The 19,790-nt window shown below is 45.0% G+C and overlaps 1 protein-coding gene across 1 annotated transcript in view; it reads right to left on the reverse strand.

The window, feature by feature from the left end:
* LOC125758528 (rho guanine nucleotide exchange factor 11-like) overlaps positions 1-19,184 on the reverse strand; it is a 44,888-nt gene extending 25,704 nt beyond the window's left edge. The window contains 2 exon segments of the mRNA XM_049415852.1: positions 9,005-9,114; positions 18,991-19,184. Coding sequence (XP_049271809.1) covers positions 9,005-9,033 — 29 coding nt within the window. The 5' untranslated portion in view covers positions 9,034-9,114; positions 18,991-19,184.
* Between the last annotated feature and the right edge of the window lie 606 nt (positions 19,185-19,790).

Below are 19,790 nucleotides of genomic sequence, written 5' to 3' on the forward strand. Positions count from 1 at the left end.
TTACGAGCAGGCAGCTGACCAATAATCCCTCGCATACTACCTGAAGGCATCAAGTCTGCCAGAGCGAGACCCTTGCTATGAATGAAAAGAAGATGACTCTTAAGGGCTCGTTTTCTTTGTTAGACACAATATTAACGAGAACTAACAGACAATAACGCCAAGGAAAGTATAGGGGGTGTTATCTGTAGTATTTAGAATATAAATGTGAAGAAAGTAAAGTGGACGAAAAGATAACCTGCCGCCGGCAGGAACCGAACCTGCGACCTTCGAATAACGCGTCCGATGCTCTACCACTGAGCTACGGCGGCGGTCATCCCCTCGTCCACTTTATGGGGTATATATGTGCATTTAAACCTTGGAGTGTTAGTCAGCGCCAGTCGCAGCCATGGCGGCGATTGTGGAACACTCTTTTTCTGCCTTTCTGGCGTCACGTAGCACGTGATCTTTTTACGAGCAGGCAGCTGACCAATAATCCCTCGCATACTACCTGAAGGCATCAAGTCTGCCAGAGCGAGACCCTTGCTATGAATGAAAAGAAGATGACTCTTAAGGGCTCGTTTTCTTTGTTAGACACAATATTAACGAGAACTAACAGACAATAACGCCAAGGAAAGTATAGGGGGTGTTATCTGTAGTATTTAGAATATAAATGTGAAGAAAGTAAAGTGGACGAAAAGATAACCTGCCGCCGGCAGGAACCGAACCTGCGACCTTCGAATAACGCGTCCGATGCTCTACCACTGAGCTACGGCGGCGGTCATCCCCTCGTCCACTTTATGGGGTATATATGTGCATTTAAACCTTGGAGTGTTAGTCAGCGCCAGTCGCAGCCATGGCGGCGATTGTGGAACACTCTTTTTCTGCCTTTCTGGCGTCACGTAGCACGTGATCTTTTTACGAGCAGGCAGCTGACCAATAATCCCTCGCATACTACCTGAAGGCATCAAGTCTGCCAGAGCGAGACCCTTGCTATGAATGAAAAGAAGATGACTCTTAAGGGCTCGTTTTCTTTGTTAGACACAATATTAACGAGAACTAACAGACAATAACGCCAAGGAAAGTATAGGGGGTGTTATCTGTAGTATTTAGAATATAAATGTGAAGAAAGTAAAGTGGACGAAAAGATAACCTGCCGCCGGCAGGAACCGAACCTGCGACCTTCGAATAACGCGTCCGATGCTCTACCACTGAGCTACGGCGGCGGTCATCCCCTCGTCCACTTTATGGGGTATATATGTGCATTTAAACCTTGGAGTGTTAGTCAGCGCCAGTCGCAGCCATGGCGGCGATTGTGGAACACTCTTTTTCTGCCTTTCTGGCGTCACGTAGCACGTGATCTTTTTACGAGCAGGCAGCTGACCAATAATCCCTCGCATACTACCTGAAGGCATCAAGTCTGCCAGAGCGAGACCCTTGCTATGAATGAAAAGAAGATGACTCTTAAGGGCTCGTTTTCTTTGTTAGACACAATATTAACGAGAACTAACAGACAATAACGCCAAGGAAAGTATAGGGGGTGTTATCTGTAGTATTTAGAATATAAATGTGAAGAAAGTAAAGTGGACGAAAAGATAACCTGCCGCCGGCAGGAACCGAACCTGCGACCTTCGAATAACGCGTCCGATGCTCTACCACTGAGCTACGGCGGCGGTCATCCCCTCGTCCACTTTATGGGGTATATATGTGCATTTAAACCTTGGAGTGTTAGTCAGCGCCAGTCGCAGCCATGGCGGCGATTGTGGAACACTCTTTTTCTGCCTTTCTGGCGTCACGTAGCACGTGATCTTTTTACGAGCAGGCAGCTGACCAATAATCCCTCGCATACTACCTGAAGGCATCAAGTCTGCCAGAGCGAGACCCTTGCTATGAATGAAAAGAAGATGACTCTTAAGGGCTCGTTTTCTTTGTTAGACACAATATTAACGAGAACTAACAGACAATAACGCCAAGGAAAGTATAGGGGGTGTTATCTGTAGTATTTAGAATATAAATGTGAAGAAAGTAAAGTGGACGAAAAGATAACCTGCCGCCGGCAGGAACCGAACCTGCGACCTTCGAATAACGCGTCCGATGCTCTACCACTGAGCTACGGCGGCGGTCATCCCCTCGTCCACTTTATGGGGTATATATGTGCATTTAAACCTTGGAGTGTTAGTCAGCGCCAGTCGCAGCCATGGCGGCGATTGTGGAACACTCTTTTTCTGCCTTTCTGGCGTCACGTAGCACGTGATCTTTTTACGAGCAGGCAGCTGACCAATAATCCCTCGCATACTACCTGAAGGCATCAAGTCTGCCAGAGCGAGACCCTTGCTATGAATGAAAAGAAGATGACTCTTAAGGGCTCGTTTTCTTTGTTAGACACAATATTAACGAGAACTAACAGACAATAACGCCAAGGAAAGTATAGGGGGTGTTATCTGTAGTATTTAGAATATAAATGTGAAGAAAGTAAAGTGGACGAAAAGATAACCTGCCGCCGGCAGGAACCGAACCTGCGACCTTCGAATAACGCGTCCGATGCTCTACCACTGAGCTACGGCGGCGGTCATCCCCTCGTCCACTTTATGGGGTATATATGTGCATTTAAACCTTGGAGTGTTAGTCAGCGCCAGTCGCAGCCATGGCGGCGATTGTGGAACACTCTTTTTCTGCCTTTCTGGCGTCACGTAGCACGTGATCTTTTTACGAGCAGGCAGCTGACCAATAATCCCTCGCATACTACCTGAAGGCATCAAGTCTGCCAGAGCGAGACCCTTGCTATGAATGAAAAGAAGATGACTCTTAAGGGCTCGTTTTCTTTGTTAGACACAATATTAACGAGAACTAACAGACAATAACGCCAAGGAAAGTATAGGGGGTGTTATCTGTAGTATTTAGAATATAAATGTGAAGAAAGTAAAGTGGACGAAAAGATAACCTGCCGCCGGCAGGAACCGAACCTGCGACCTTCGAATAACGCGTCCGATGCTCTACCACTGAGCTACGGCGGCGGTCATCCCCTCGTCCACTTTATGGGGTATATATGTGCATTTAAACCTTGGAGTGTTAGTCAGCGCCAGTCGCAGCCATGGCGGCGATTGTGGAACACTCTTTTTCTGCCTTTCTGGCGTCACGTAGCACGTGATCTTTTTACGAGCAGGCAGCTGACCAATAATCCCTCGCATACTACCTGAAGGCATCAAGTCTGCCAGAGCGAGACCCTTGCTATGAATGAAAAGAAGATGACTCTTAAGGGCTCGTTTTCTTTGTTAGACACAATATTAACGAGAACTAACAGACAATAACGCCAAGGAAAGTATAGGGGGTGTTATCTGTAGTATTTAGAATATAAATGTGAAGAAAGTAAAGTGGACGAAAAGATAACCTGCCGCCGGCAGGAACCGAACCTGCGACCTTCGAATAACGCGTCCGATGCTCTACCACTGAGCTACGGCGGCGGTCATCCCCTCGTCCACTTTATGGGGTATATATGTGCATTTAAACCTTGGAGTGTTAGTCAGCGCCAGTCGCAGCCATGGCGGCGATTGTGGAACACTCTTTTTCTGCCTTTCTGGCGTCACGTAGCACGTGATCTTTTTACGAGCAGGCAGCTGACCAATAATCCCTCGCATACTACCTGAAGGCATCAAGTCTGCCAGAGCGAGACCCTTGCTATGAATGAAAAGAAGATGACTCTTAAGGGCTCGTTTTCTTTGTTAGACACAATATTAACGAGAACTAACAGACAATAACGCCAAGGAAAGTATAGGGGGTGTTATCTGTAGTATTTAGAATATAAATGTGAAGAAAGTAAAGTGGACGAAAAGATAACCTGCCGCCGGCAGGAACCGAACCTGCGACCTTCGAATAACGCGTCCGATGCTCTACCACTGAGCTACGGCGGCGGTCATCCCCTCGTCCACTTTATGGGGTATATATGTGCATTTAAACCTTGGAGTGTTAGTCAGCGCCAGTCGCAGCCATGGCGGCGATTGTGGAACACTCTTTTTCTGCCTTTCTGGCGTCACGTAGCACGTGATCTTTTTACGAGCAGGCAGCTGACCAATAATCCCTCGCATACTACCTGAAGGCATCAAGTCTGCCAGAGCGAGACCCTTGCTATGAATGAAAAGAAGATGACTCTTAAGGGCTCGTTTTCTTTGTTAGACACAATATTAACGAGAACTAACAGACAATAACGCCAAGGAAAGTATAGGGGGTGTTATCTGTAGTATTTAGAATATAAATGTGAAGAAAGTAAAGTGGACGAAAAGATAACCTGCCGCCGGCAGGAACCGAACCTGCGACCTTCGAATAACGCGTCCGATGCTCTACCACTGAGCTACGGCGGCGGTCATCCCCTCGTCCACTTTATGGGGTATATATGTGCATTTAAACCTTGGAGTGTTAGTCAGCGCCAGTCGCAGCCATGGCGGCGATTGTGGAACACTCTTTTTCTGAAGTCATTCATGTCGTGACATCTAGTTTGCTATATATCGCAAGTTCGTCATGCATGGATGCATGTACAATCTGGTATATGCCATGCTAATGAAATGTATATTCTGGTATATATATACGATGCGTGACCTGCTATTTATGTTCGTCATGCACTTCTGTGATGCCATACGAATTTTGGTATATATCCAGTTAACAAAATGGCCGCAAGTGCACCATGAGCGCGGCGTTTAAATCGTACCCTACATGACATGCATGTCATGAGTTGCACGTTACCACCTGTTGTTGATGTTCTTCACGGTCACGTCGCGTAATACCAATTTCGGTGTATATCAAGCTAACGAAACGGCCACCAGCACACCATGAGCGTGGCACGCAAGTCATGCTGTACATGTCATGCGTGTCATGATTTGAATGTTAACTCCTGTTATTTAAGTTCGTCACACAGTCACGTCGCGCAATACCAATTTTGGTGTATGTCAAGCTAACGAAACGGCCGTCAGCGCGCCATGAGCGTGGCATGTAAATCATGCTGTACATGACGTGCGTGTCAAGATTTGCATATAAACTCCTGATATTTATATTCGTCACATAGTCACATCGCGCAGTACCAATTTTGGTGTATATCAAGCGAGTGAAATGGCCACCTGCGCACCATGAGCGTGGCACAAAAGTCATGCTGTACATGACATGCGTGTCATGATTTTCATATGAACTCCTGTTTTTTATGTTCGTCACATAGTCATGTCGCGTAATACCAATTTTGGTGTATATCAAGCTAGTGAACCGGCCGCCAGCGCACCATGAGCGTGCCATGTAAATCACGCTGTACATGTCATGCGTGTCATGATCTGCACGTTAGGACCTGTCACTTATGTTCGTCATTCACTCTTGTCACACCATACCAATTTTGGTATACATCGAGTTAATGAAACGGCCGCAAGAGCACAAATACTGTGGCATGTAAATCATGTCGTTCATGACATGAATGTCATGATTTTCATGTTATGACCTGCCATTTATGTTCGTCATACAGTCATGCTACGCCACACCAATTTTGGTGTACATCCTATTAACGAAACGTCCAGGAGAGCACAAAGTCGTAGGCGGATGGATGGATGGATGGATGGATCGATCCATCCATCCATCCATCCATCAATCAGCCTACGACTTCGATCGATCGATCGATAGATGGATAGATGGACGGACAGACGGACGGACGGACGGACGGACGGACAGACAGACGGACGGACAGACAGACAGACAGACAGACGGACGGACAGACAGACAGACAGACAGACGGACAGACGGACAGACGGACAGACGGACAGACGGACAGACGGACAGACGGACAGACGGACAGACGGACAGACAGACAGACAGACAGACAGACAGGCAGGCAGGCAGGCAGGCAGGCAGACAGACAGACAGACAGACAGACAGACAGACAGACAGACAGACAGACAGACAGGTAGATAGATAGATAGATAGATAAGCTCAAAGTCGCAGAAGTTCGCTAAGAAATGCTTCGCATTTAAAATATACTTTTAATGTTGCCGCGGGAACGGGCACGTCAAACATTGTAGCGCCTTCACCAAAGTGATCAGCAGCAGTCCTACGCAGCACATTGAGGTTAAAGGGGCCCTGCAACACTTTTCCAGGTAATCATCGTATGTCTTCATTAAAGGAGTATAGCCTCACGAATCAAATGGCGTAAAAATTTTAGAATCCGTCGGGTACAAGCGGAGTTACTGATTTGACACATGCTTTAAGCGTTTGCTCTCGCATCTCGTATCAGCGAGCGCGCTGAAAGCTGCGCAGAGGGGTGATGAAAAGAGGGCAAGAAGTCTGTTCGTCAGCGCGTTTTTTTTTTTTCGAACGCACGGCTTACTTTCAGTGTGACCGCGAGCGAGTGCGTGAGCACATGGCAGCATCTCGTGGTGGCTGTGGTAACTACACAGCTCACGATGCTCAAGTCAGCCAATGGCCGTGGACTTTGGGTTTCTGGTGCCATCATTCGGGTTAATGGCATCAATTGTCGAGGGAAAAGGGAGCGATTTCTTGCTGACTTTGAGAATTAATTGTAAATTCCAGGCCACGTGCAGCGCTATAATATTTGGCTCACATGTTCTAAAGATCTTCGACTACTGACTGGCAACGTTTTTTGACCATGCTCAAAAAGTGTTGCAAGGTCCTTTTAAAGGGACACTAAAGGCAATTATGTAAGAGTGACAGGTGAATGTTTGAGAACACCTAAAACATCAGTATTATCAACAGCAATGCTCTACTAATCGAGAAATTAAGGTATAAATGTAAGCCACGATATGCGCCACCAGTGGGACATTTTGGAATGAGCCCAATGACGTCGGGAGTCTTGAGTACAATAATCACTAGTAGTCAAACTACTTATAATAAAAAATAACATTCCGTACATTAAAAGATGTAATAAAATGCTGTTTGTGCATTTGTGTTTCATTCATGGAAAAGAACTTGGCATTACCAAAGAGAACGGCGGAGGTGGTTTAAAAGTTCCGTTTTCACCGGGCTCTTCCTTGCTCGCGCGGTCGCGTCTCAGTGGTACTTTCATTAGAGAGTTTTAGCAAGTTACGGAAATACGGTACGCAAATACGGTAAGGCAGTATGGTAGCGTTCCTCCTTTCCCGCTGGTTGTGCTTTTGCCGCTCCCCGTTCCAGTGACAATGCGTACCCCAAACGACAGGTGTCTCGTTAACAATGCGTAGGCTGAGGGGCAACAATGAGGCGTGACCATCCCACAGTAATTTTTTAAAAAGCTTTTGTGATGTTGGGGTGTTTTCACCGGCAAAAGGTCGACGACCTGGAAAGGAGGAGCGGTACCGTCATACGGTCGCGTATTTGCGTACCGTATTTCCGTAACTTGCTAAAAAACTCTATTATCGTGTACTACTGCATGTGCTCTGCGTGCTCATGAAAGTCACTCTAACAGAAAGTTCGACAAAATGCAGTGTCCCTGTCATGTTGCCGGATGCCTGAATGGTGTGCGCCACTTGAGCAACAGCAGCTGCAGCAAAGGAACCGACGTGAATTTCTAATGGGTGCTGGTATAAACCCATGCCGAGGTGGTCGAGTGCCGTGCCTCTGCGACAGTGTGCTAAACGACCAAGAAATCTGTGTGTGTGTTTGCTGCACTTTCGTACAGAGGATTACGAGATCAACCGCAACACGAGCAAGGCTGGTAATGTGCCCTTGAGAGCAGAAACCGGAGCATCGGCTGCCGGGCAGTAAAGGCGGGAAACATTGGGCAAGGCAAACGCTACATCAGACCTTTTCAGGCAGGCGATCTGAAGTGCGCCAACACTGCACGGACCACTAAAACGTGACTTTCTTTAAAAATAAGCATTTTCTTGGCACGAAACAAGCACCATGAGGTTTCTGGAACGTTATTTCAGCAATCAACATCGACTTTTAGTGTCCCTTTCAGTGAAGACTCATCAACTATGCAGAAGGTTCAATTACTCTTATGCACAATGCACCTTGCTCTTTTCTGGCCGCCAGTCAAAAGAACTGGCAGGAATAAGCTTTGTCAAACATAAGGCAGCTTCGCACTAGTGGTGCCAAGTCTGAAGGGAGCTGGGCAGTCTTCTCTGTTTCTTTGTTTTTTTCGTTTTTCTTCCAGCCTTCTTTTTCTCTGTTTTTTTCTGTCTTTTTCGTCTCTGTTTATTTCTATTTCATTCTTTCTTTCTCTATCTATTTCTTCCTCTTTTCCGCTCTTTGTATCTTTCCTTCTCTCTCCCCTCTTTCTCCCTTCCTCTCTCTCTCTATTTCTCTTATTCTCTCTTTCTCTTGTTCTCTTTCTTTACATGATATGCTATACTCTCTCTCCTCCTCCTCACCCTCACTTCCCTTTCCCACCCCATATACTATACAAGGCTGTGCCATGCCCTGCTAGCATGCCTGGATAACTGAGTCGTTACGACGTTCGCCTTCGGATCATGGGTGCGCGGGTTCGAATCCCACCTCGCCAAGAAATTTCTTAGCCAAGAATTTCTCTCTTTCTATATCTTTCTCTCTTTCTGTACTTGTTATTTTGCCCATCAGTTATTGCATGCCACGCCGGACAAATCGGCACACGTGTTATGGGAGCGAAGCAGAAGATGAAGAGGACGACGAGAGCACGTGTCGATTCATGATGATGGTAATTTCTGTTCGCACTACCCGGCACAACGAAAAGCTTAAACAGCTCCGATGTTAATACATGTGGACACTACGCCTGAAGGAAATATTCTCCATGTCTTGAACATTACTACACTGATAATTAGTCTGCAATTAGGGCAGGGTTGTCAGTATAAACAGTTCATTCTGCAGCAGCAACCAGAAATCTTTCGTATTAGGTATGAGCAGTGGAGCACAATAGTCAAAAAGTGTCACATTGAGACAGGCAAGCAGCTTGCATTGGCGGAAATTGGCAGTGATAAGCTCGTAAATGCACCTCATTTCCAAGCCAAGCATTGTCAGCACTCTTTTGAGTACATCAACCATGAAAAGCTTGGCCAACCCGAGTGATATGAAAAGTGTAGCCCACAATGTTTACCTGAGCCTGTCCATAGTTATCGGTGCCATAGAGCCCCTTGTCAACTGCTCCAAGACAACAAGCACTCAAGTCCAATCATTTTGTTCATCTGCAGTGTACCTGTGGATTGACTAATCGTGAGAGCAGGAGTTAATGAGCTCAACTGGACAGAAATTAAATATATTACATAAAAATAAAAAAGCTGCACAATCAGGTAGTGAATAGACTTTGAATAAGCTACCCTGCAAAGAAAAGTATCTATAAGAAGTTAAAAAAAGTTATGTCTAAATGTTGCAAGCTTTCAAAACTTGTGCTACACAACAGGTGACCAAGTGAATCGTTCATCCCTGTTCTAAGCATGTTAATACAGTTCCATGCTGGTTATTTTGTTTCTTATTGTAAAATTAACTATCCGCAGTCACCATTTGTTTAGTGATATTTTTAGTTTCATGCCTCGCATTGGGTGCTGAAGTTTTCTGCATCTAGAACATAAAGCATGTGAAACCAGGAAAAAAAAAGTACACAACACGACGTTTTCTCGTTACATTCTTGTAATCATTCCCACAAGGATGCTTCACAATCACTTGTGTTAAAAGCTTTGTATGCTCCTGTATTAAGAGACTAATGATTGTATCGTTGCATGGCAGAAGAATGCCCTAATATTCCCTGTACCAAATGCAAGCAACTCATCACAGCACGTGCAGTAGTATCAAAATTCAGTGATAGAAAAACCAGACCCCGATGTGACATTCTCAAGCCTCACTTTTCATCAAGGGCAAACAAGCAGGTGATGCATATGCAGTCTTATCCTAAAGGCTCAAGATGTGTTTTGTGTTAGATTTACAATCACAACTGCTTCAAGTACCAACCTTAGATAACTTTTTTACATGGCATGAAGCCTCAAAGCTTAAGTCTCTGTAGGTCACTGTGCACAGCAGCTTTGAGCAAACGTATCGTTCACTTTATTTAACGGTACAGATTCTACAGCAACTGTAGTGTATAGCATTCCTTGTCAAGGTACCCTCAGTTCTCAAGGCCTTTTTTTTAACTCTTCCTCCTTAGTCTAAATGCCTGTACAGGCATCTATGTGTATGTGAACTTTAAAGGAACAATGAAGTGAAACATTAAATCAGTTTAGACCAATAAATTATTCATTCAGAAATTTATTGTCATTAATTATTAGAAGATGAAATGAAGGTCAAAGTTTCATGTTTGAATATTGCGCCGAAACTTCAGCACTTGAGTGTGACATCATGAATTTCCAAGTTTTTTCAAGCGTATTTTGACTGCAGTGGTCCAATTAAATTTTCTGAAACTTGGTAAGTTAGGACTTTGTGTACCTTAGAACACATTGTAAATCATTTTTACCGACAGACGATTACCCGGAGCCTAGCGGACACAGTCAAAATCTACGACGTGGAGATGTAGTGCGTGAACTTCAAGGCGGTGTCGCCAGCCATGTTTTCTCACGTCGCAATGTCTTCGCTTGGTAAGAGTAGTACTTTCAGTAATGAAAAAGAGCAATTTGCTAATATGAGAAACCCTTTTTTTGTTCTCTTTAGTGTCCCTTTAATCACTATCTACGAATGCACAAACTTCTATACGCTAGATTCAATCTATTTCAGGTGACATTTGTCTACCTTCAAAAAACCTGCAGCACCATCTGTGTCCGAGTACATAAACTTTATCAGTGCATGAACCATCTCACACTGAAAGAAATTCACAAGGTATTGTGGTGGTGTTCTTCAAACTAAGTGTTTCGTGCTCAACAGCCCGGTGTGTTTCCCATTAGCCTGCATGGCGACACAATAAAAACTGAAGAAATCTTGACCATATGCATGGCACCAAGGACAACTATACACAAGTGTACGAACCTTTGATGCGATGTTTTATGACGAAACTGCCAGGTGCCAACTCTCATTTACCGCAGTGTACGTGGTATTCAATGAAGGTAACTATCTCTCATTCAGACATTTTCTGTATCAATGTTTCTACAGCTGATTCCAAAGTTTCCACTGTTTAACCAATATTGTAAGCCAGACAAGTGCACCCAAATAATTTTTATGCACTTTACAACAATATCCCCAAGTTGGAAGTTCTTGCACATTTTTTTTTTTCTCCTCCTCCCATTTTCTCCATGGTCTGAGCACCATGATGATAGAAACAGAACAGAATCAAACAAAACTAATCACTGTAACATGACAGCCTTTTTCTGTGATGTGGCATACATGCAAACAAATTGATGCTAAATGAGGTAGTTGCTCTCCTGCTCTTTATGCTGCCATTACAACTTGCAGAAGTAATTTATGCACGGCTACAAAATGCCACTAGCCTACCACTTAAGTGCTACCTAATATACCTGTAGGTGCCACCCATTATAATGTATAACTTAATTGGTATGTTGTGGACGTAAACCTGTTAAGTACTAAACAGTGAAGGTACTGGCATCAGTAACATAATTTCATTTCTACTTGAGAAGACTTGATCTGGTATTAAAACGCAAGGACTTTTTATTCCAAAGCTTGTTGAAAAATAAGCCCAAAATCCAGAAATATGACTCTGGCATGCATGACTGCAGAAAATACACATGCACCTGCCACGGTTGCAAATTAAGACGCATGTTCTGGGCACCTTTTCAGATAATGTATTCGAGGGTTGGGGACACAATTACTTTTGCATGCTTTAGTTGTCTGTGTCAAAGAACACACGTAGTAACAACCCAAGCAAGAAATAGGATTACAGGAAAGCATGAAGGAGATCCACAGTGCTCGAACAAGGGACGTACCTTAGGCTGAAGCCAACATACAGACAAGTTAGAAGGGACACCAAAGAGAAAAACAATTTTTCTGACATTAGCAAGTTACTATTTCACAATACCAACATCACCACGCTTGCCATGAGAAGATGTTTGGTAATCTAGAAAACGTGCAAAAAGAAAATGAGGATAGTAACGCCACCGTGAAGTTCCCGCACAAATCGTTGCCACATCATAGATTTTAACGGTGTTTGAGAGGGCCTAAGTAGTTCCTAATCAGTAAAAATGAAGTCCAGTGTCGTCTAAGGGGCAGAGACTTCACCTACAAAGTTTCAGACTATTTTGTTGAGCCAATGTGGCCAAAATACGTAAAAGCGCTTTGAAATCTGTGACGTCACCTGTGGAGATTTCAGCCCGAAATTTAAAAACAGAACTATGACCTTGATTTTCTCTTCTATTAATGAACCTATGAGGGTGAAATTAATGACAGTAGAGTTTTTGGAGTATAATTGATCAGTCTGAACTGATTCGTTGCTTCGATTCAGTGTGCCTTTAAAGGGGCCCTGCAGCTCTTTTTGAAGTGATCATCAAATGGCTTCACTAAAAGAGCTTATTGCCTCACGAATCGATGGCCGCAAAAATTTTTAGAATCCTTAAAGTACGCGCAGTGTTACAGGGATTTGTCGCCCCCTTCAAGCTACACAGGGAGGGGGATGACAAGGAGGCAAGAAAATGCGTCCCTTCGTCAGCGCGTGTCATGACCTTGAGCACTTTCTTTTCTCTTTTTCTTCGAATGCGCGGCTTACCTCCGCTGTGATCGCGAGCATGCCCACGGGCACGTGGCGGCATCCTGCGGTGGCCACGGTAACTACTGCAGCTCAGGATGCTCACATCAGCCAATGGCCGTGGATTTGGGTATATGGCGCAGTAATTTGGCTATATGGCATCATTTGTAGAGCGAAGAGGGAGTGATTTCTAGCTGACTTTGAGAATTACTTGTAAGTTCCAGGCTGCGAGCTACGCTATAATGTTTGGCTCGTGTGTTCTGAGTAGCTACCGATCAGCAGAGTTTTCTGACCATGCTGAAAAAGTGTTGCAGGGCCCCTCTGAGATCTGATGAAACATTGACTACAGCCCAAAGTATCCCTCATTCCAGCAATGCTGATTACCATGTGATAGTAGAAGCGTAAAGGATAGCAGCCGCCACTCAGAGGACCAGGCAGGCAGGTTAAATCGAAGCTGTTGACAACATTTCACGCAAATGCTGACAAACATCTCCAAAAATTACTGTTACACGCAGTTTTATCCCGTGCTTTCTGTTACGCCCAAATTTTCCTGGGTGCATGTGATTTGCAAAACAACAAAAAAAAAACGAAAAAGACAAAATTTTGGCAGGACATTTGCCTCAAAACTCAATTATGCTATTGATAGGCTGTCTTGTTCAACAAAGTTCCACGGCAAACATCATTATGGTCTGTAGAGAAGAAAGAAGATACTTCAGAACATACATACAGCCAAACATGGTGAAACAATTTTTTATGCATGCTATCTCAAGATCACTTGAACCTCACAGACTCATTCTGTTAAGTACATCCTTACGATGTACTTTAGGGAATGAGTGAGGAGCTCAATATAAGAGCTGATGAGATTATGAACAAAATCTAGGTACATCCCTTACACATCAGTTATCATGCTTAAAACATACATTTAACACAGAAGAAAAAAAAAGGAAAAAGAGAAGTTAACACAAACATCAAACTTTAATAGTACCAGATTGGGTTTATAAGTTATGCACCTACCATGGTATCTACAGAATTACCTAGGCTACACAACTTTGTTATGACGAAGCCATTCTTTCAGTGTTCAACCGACTCAGCACAACCTCAGTTGCTTTTGCAGCATTAAACTAGTGGTGAATTCCATTGGCAGATTCGGAGCACTTCCGGTAGCAGTTTTCTGCTGCATTCGGAGCAAATCTGTTCCAATGGCAGATTGAGAGTGCTCCCTGTATGTTTCATTGGCAGATCTGGAGCAGCTCCGGCACCAGGTTCACTCCACAGAGCAGCTCTCTCTACTCCGCGAAAAGTGGCGGATTCGACCGGAAGTCGCAAGCTCCCTGCGCGTGCACAGAGCATGGCATACCACGTGCTCGATGAAATGCGCTTTCCGATCGTGCCCGTTCTAGAGTGCCTATAATAAGTATATTCTAGGCACTATACTCGCTCTCTCCATTCGCGCCCGTGAAGGCGAAAACTGCGCGAACCGCGAGGAATGCTGGGCGCTTGCGAAGCAGATGTGTGCTAGCGCCCCCTACCCAGCTCTGGCGAGGGCACCTGTGTTCCATTGGCAGATTTTCTTCGGTTGCTCTCTGCCGAAGTGGAGTGCTCCGGCATAGAGTTCGTTGGCCACTCCAAATCCGCCAATGGAATTCACCATAGCTTATTCAACTATACCTTAAGTGAAGTTTCAGTGGACGGTTTTAGACTAAATGGCTTTTACCAGATTTTTAGCACTGTTTAGATGTCACAGATTTCTTCTAAAAAACTTGGCATCTATCACCTGTGTATTGGCCACAATAAAGGGTACGAAGCTCTTAAAAAGCATAATCGCTCTCAAGACACCGTAATTACACAGCCACTGGCCAAGTTCTTCGTAGGGTTTCAACCAGGAGCTGTCAGGAAAAAAATATTTATCTCAGCAGCAATAGCAAGGTGAGATAAGATGTCCACTGATTTCAACACGCAAACAGCTGATAATGCATAAGAGGCTAGGCTACATGTTCCGCCTTCAGTGGAATGGTGGGACATTGCATAAACGTTGAGAAAGGAGGACATATAATGTTAGTATGGCACAGCATTTTTTTTATTCTGAAGTTTGTTTTACATTCTGCTGTCTTAGTAACATAAGTGACAAGGAAGTTAGCAAAAGGCAAAGAAATGATGCAGCGCGCCCACAACAAGAAAAAAAAATGCTTTGGTTGCTGATGTCCCACTTCCTCTTTTCATGAGTGATAAGAATGATTCTTAAAACATCTGTAGTTACTGCTGAAAGTAAGTGTCAACTGCATGGTTGCCAGGGTGTGAACCTATGAGTAGCAACAGACAAAGGCAGAGGTAGACAATATCAATAACTTGGCAAAAATGACCAAATAACCAAAAAACCTCAAACACGCTTCATTCATACGTGTTATGAGGGGTGTTTGATAATTCATCTAGCCAGAGTATTAAGAATCCAAGCAAGTAAGTGTAATATTGTGACACAAATGTATTATGAACTCCAGAAGAGCTGAGAAATTAAGTGGATCATAGGTTCAACTACATCAAACCTTCATGCCACAGAAAACTGACAGTAAGCATGCTGCTACTTCATGACAACGCATTAGGCAGTTCTCAAAAGTCTAATCAAGTGTCCTTATTTACAAAAAAATTCCAGCATATCCCACGCATTTGGCAGTATGTCATGTGAAGCAGTCAGCAAGTAGCAACGCATGCAGGGATCTTTTTTCTTTTTTTTTTTGTTTGCTTTGAACTAGACATTGCAAATGTCTTTATGATCTTACATAGCTGTGCGCATATCATGGATGTGCCAGACACATCGACTACACTGGTGCCCAGAGGCTTTTGGTGTGACAACGTTGGCATTCAGATTACGCCATAGAATTCCGTTTTATTGCAACAAAGTACACGCTACAGTGTCATAATGTGCACATCATAAGTAGCAGTTGGCGTATTCCTACGGGTACTAGCAATGCTTGGGCATAGCTTACCGAGTCATAGGCGTACATATGTAATGTTTTTTTTTTTACTTTGTCATGAAAGCAGATAGCCAACATTGCAACCACGACTGATGTTGCCCCTACATCACACCTACACAAGGTCTTTTTCTGAAGCAGTTTCAAGCACTAACTGGCGTGACTCTGTGGTAGAAAATACTCGACTGCCATGCAGAATGCCTGGGTTTGATTCTCACTTGAATCATGATTTTATTCTTTACGTCCATCTGATTTTTCGCTCACTGCCAACGCTGCCAACGCCGGCGCTGGATTTTTTGTGACACTGGATCCTTAACACAATAGTGTTAAGATTTCCAGTCTCTCCTTGCAGTTCATGAGTTGACGTAGACTGTGAATTATGTGTGGCCCATACCTGTATTCCAAAGGCCATGGTAAGCATGTATGTGCTACATGCGACCCGGTTTCATGACGCACACAACAGCCATGTCCCATTAGTCATGTCATGACCTGTTAATTGTGTTCGTCTACACTGAATTCCTTCTATGCCAATTTCGGTATTTATCAAAGTGGACAGACAGACAGAGAGATGGAAACAAAGTTTTTTTGGTTCGCAAATAAATGCTTCACACTTGAAAAGGAATTTGTAAATGCACATCCCATCTCCATGGAGTCCTGAGCTGGCTGCTTATTCTGATTATATTTGGTTATAAAAGCCGGCATAAGTTTTCAAGTGATTGAAACATCGAGTCGCCATAACCTAGTTTGATAAAAAGCAAAATTTTTTGCAAAGGAGTTAAGATCACTGCTGGAAAAGTGGACAAAATCTGTGGAGTTTTTAAGGGGACTATATCGCAAAATAAAAAATATTTTGTTAAAATTTCGTTTTCTCCACCTGAGCTGGATAAGTTATTAAACATATCTCAAACCTCTAAATATGGATTGTGACAGATGTCTACTGCTAGTGATGTGTTAATCTGAACTGTAAACAATTGGTTTTTGACCACCATCTTGGCCTTAAGAAATTTTCCCAAGCTAGACAATGATACAACATGGGGTAAAGAAACCATTACTACAGTAATCTCTTGAAATGCGCCCCACTTCAGAAAGAAAACCCCAGCCCTGTTAGTGCGTGATTTGCTATTTTTTTCAGATCCTCAATGGACAGCCCGCTTCTCATAATAGAATGGAGATGTGGCACAGCTGCAATACAAGTGACCATGGCAAAAAAAGAGGTCACTCACGCTGCCAGAGACTCTGCATCAACATTTTGTTGGAGAACGATGACTGTTCCTTTCAACACTCTGAATACTACTATCAACTTTTCTTGAACAAGCACACCAGAAGCTTGCCCACTCCTGTTTTAGTATTCAGTCTGGCCTAGATTTTGGATGGGCTACCACTTGAGATATTATGGTACGTCGTAGGCATAGGTACATTTAATCTCACCGAAACTTATGAAGGCTATCAGCCTTACTTTCCTGACGTATGCGAGTTTGTAGCAGGTACTGGAACACAACTCACACAGGCCGATGACAATATACACCGTGTGGCACAAGAAGGAAGTAATATATAGCTATTTGATAAGCATGATCAAGTTTGTCCGCATGAACGTATTTCGGCAGATCACAAAAGCAGAAATGTTGGGTCTGATGTATTCGCAATGTACAGAAATTATTCCTACATATATTTGTCATATACTTTCCAAGCTCACTGCAACACCCGTGTTTTCTGCTATGATCCAAATGCGAATGACAGCTCTTACATGAACTATCTGTTGGCACCACCTTTGATTGTCAATTTTATTTTATAGTAAAGTGAATGGGTCCACAAGTAGTGGCACTCTGGCAATTCTTATTTGAACCAGGTAGAGACTCGGTTCGTATACAAGACATATCATAGAGCAATTCGTTTCCTTTAACTTGTGGCTAACGGCCATGACAAGTTGTGTATCATAAAGAACAAACTAGTAGTAGACGAAAGACAGCAACAACTCTATAAAATAAAGGACAAGAATTTTTGGCCCTGGACCAGCTGGGCGTGCCGAACTTTCTTATCTAGTAGGCTGTCTGTATGCTCATACGTCTTCTGGCAGCCGTTCGTGTGTCAAGGTTAGGGAGTTACGATGCCGGTTTGCCTATGGTCCTCGTGCCCTCACTGAGATCACGAGGCACCGCTGTTCACCATGAAAAAAAAAAAAAACCTAGTTACCTAATGGTACTACTCCGGCACTAGTGACGATCGCATCAAAAGCAAGCCAGAGGGATTCTTCCAGTAAAAATAATTCGAAACGTTCATCCTGCAATCCCGCTACGCCACACCAACAAGAAACCATTCATAGCTGTCAATCAGATGGTGAAAGGACGTGTTGTAAGGCAACTAAACCAGCGATTTTCTTGCTGTGCAAAGGTGAAGCCCGCCTTGAGCCGAGCAAGAAAACATGAGCAGTGTTGAGTACCGTCGACGACTTAACAGTATCGAGAACCAGGTCTACGCAAATTCACAGATAGCAGCAGTATCTTTAAACAGTTATGTGTACTGTGTAGGTACGGTGGCCACGCACACGCAGTCAACGTTCCGCGGATGCGGAGCAGTGCGGTGTACCACCGCAAGACATTTGTCGTGCACAACCGTGGCGGGCACTTTCCACTGCTGCCGGTTCGGTTGACCCAGCGACGACACACCGTTCGACAAGGACAGATTAACCAGTCCGCACAGACACGCCCCTGCCGGGTGAACTCGCAACAGGAATCGGGGCGCAGTCCTTCCGTTTCGCTCCGCGCCCGGAGCCTCGCGCGTGGGCCGAATTCCGCGTTCGCACAGCCCAGAACCCGCTCGGACCTCCATTCAAAGCTGGCATGACAAGGGTCGCAGCGGCGCCCACCCCTCGGGCGAAGCGACGGGGGCCCCCCGGAGTCCCCCGTACGCGGCCCGAGTGCCTCCCGCAGACCTCAGGGTCGCGGGTGAAAGGCGCTCTGAGGGAGGAAGCCCGTGGTCCTACATTGCTGCCGCGTGTCGATGGCGGCACCGCTTCTAAATGCCGTGTTCGTCGTCGATGGGCCGACCGACTCGAAAGCGAACCTCAGTCGTTAGGCCTAACCAGCTCACGCACAGCGGCTCAGGCACTCAATCAGCCTGCTTCTGTGCGACGCTTGGCGTATGCCGACTTGTTCCCGGACCATAAAAACGCTTGTAATACACGCAGCGCCGCGCGAAATGCGGTTCGTGGCGCGGAAAGAACGCGGATAGACACACCCTAAAGGCCGTCCGTGCGTCTCCGGACGGTTGCTATGTCCGGACAGACTGTGAGGACCCTCCGTTTGAACGCTCGCTTGGGACTCGAACAGATGGCTTGCGTACGCGTATTGCACGATGTAATCCGGCGATTTGCGACAGCTGTCATCGCTCGGTATCGCAGGCATCTCCGCCGACCCCCAGCAATCGGGCCCGAGGGCAAAGCAATACACCAGCGCTTTTGACTGCTGACAGCGCGAAATTGTTTGAAACACGAGATTAACTCACCTGTCGTGCAGGCCGGGAGATATATCCATTATTCCAAGTATCAAGGGTAATCACATAATCCCACTGCACTCAAGTCGTATATACAAACAAACTCTCCATAAACAACCAATGCACAAGCCATGAAGACTAATATGGCTGACGAGCAATGCACGAAATGCACGCCGGGAAATATCCCTTACTGGAGAGATGAAGTCAGTTAAACCGCTAGAGAATGAATTCCTCCATGGCAAAAGCGAAACTACGTTCCGAAACCCAAACCCATAGTAGAGTCCACTGGCGCGGGCGAAGCGAAAAGTTCACCGACGATAACGATACTGCCGCGAATTCTGAGCGCAGCGTCATGTTGGAGCAACGCCAACTGTGTTTGAAGTTTTGGCTATCCGCAGTTGTAGCAATGTAACATTCGCAGCGCTTGAGTGCTACGCACACCACTCTGTGCACTGCAGGCGTCGCGAACCAAGAAAACCGCCGACAGCCCCGTTACGACAAGCGAATTCAGCCAGCCGCTTGTGTTCGTCCTGTAGTAGTTGTTGTTCCTCGGACATTTGGCACAACTCACTTCGGGGGATAGGCTAAGAATCGGACGGTGCCTGGCTTAGGAGCACTGACACAAAATTTCGAAGGCGAGATAATGAGTTAAATAGATGTATGCGGAGCCGTACACAACGTCTACGAAATATCAAGGGCCAATATAGCCTAGAACATATTTAAAATCAATTTTAAAGTGCATGCCGCGCGACTGAGCGAGATGCGAGCGCTTCGCGACGCCGACATCAACGCGGGGGGTATGTAAACAAACC

Source organism: Rhipicephalus sanguineus, chromosome 5 (genome assembly GCF_013339695.2).
Source record: "Rhipicephalus sanguineus isolate Rsan-2018 chromosome 5, BIME_Rsan_1.4, whole genome shotgun sequence".
NCBI classification, from domain to species: Eukaryota; Metazoa; Arthropoda; class Arachnida; order Ixodida; family Ixodidae; genus Rhipicephalus; species Rhipicephalus sanguineus.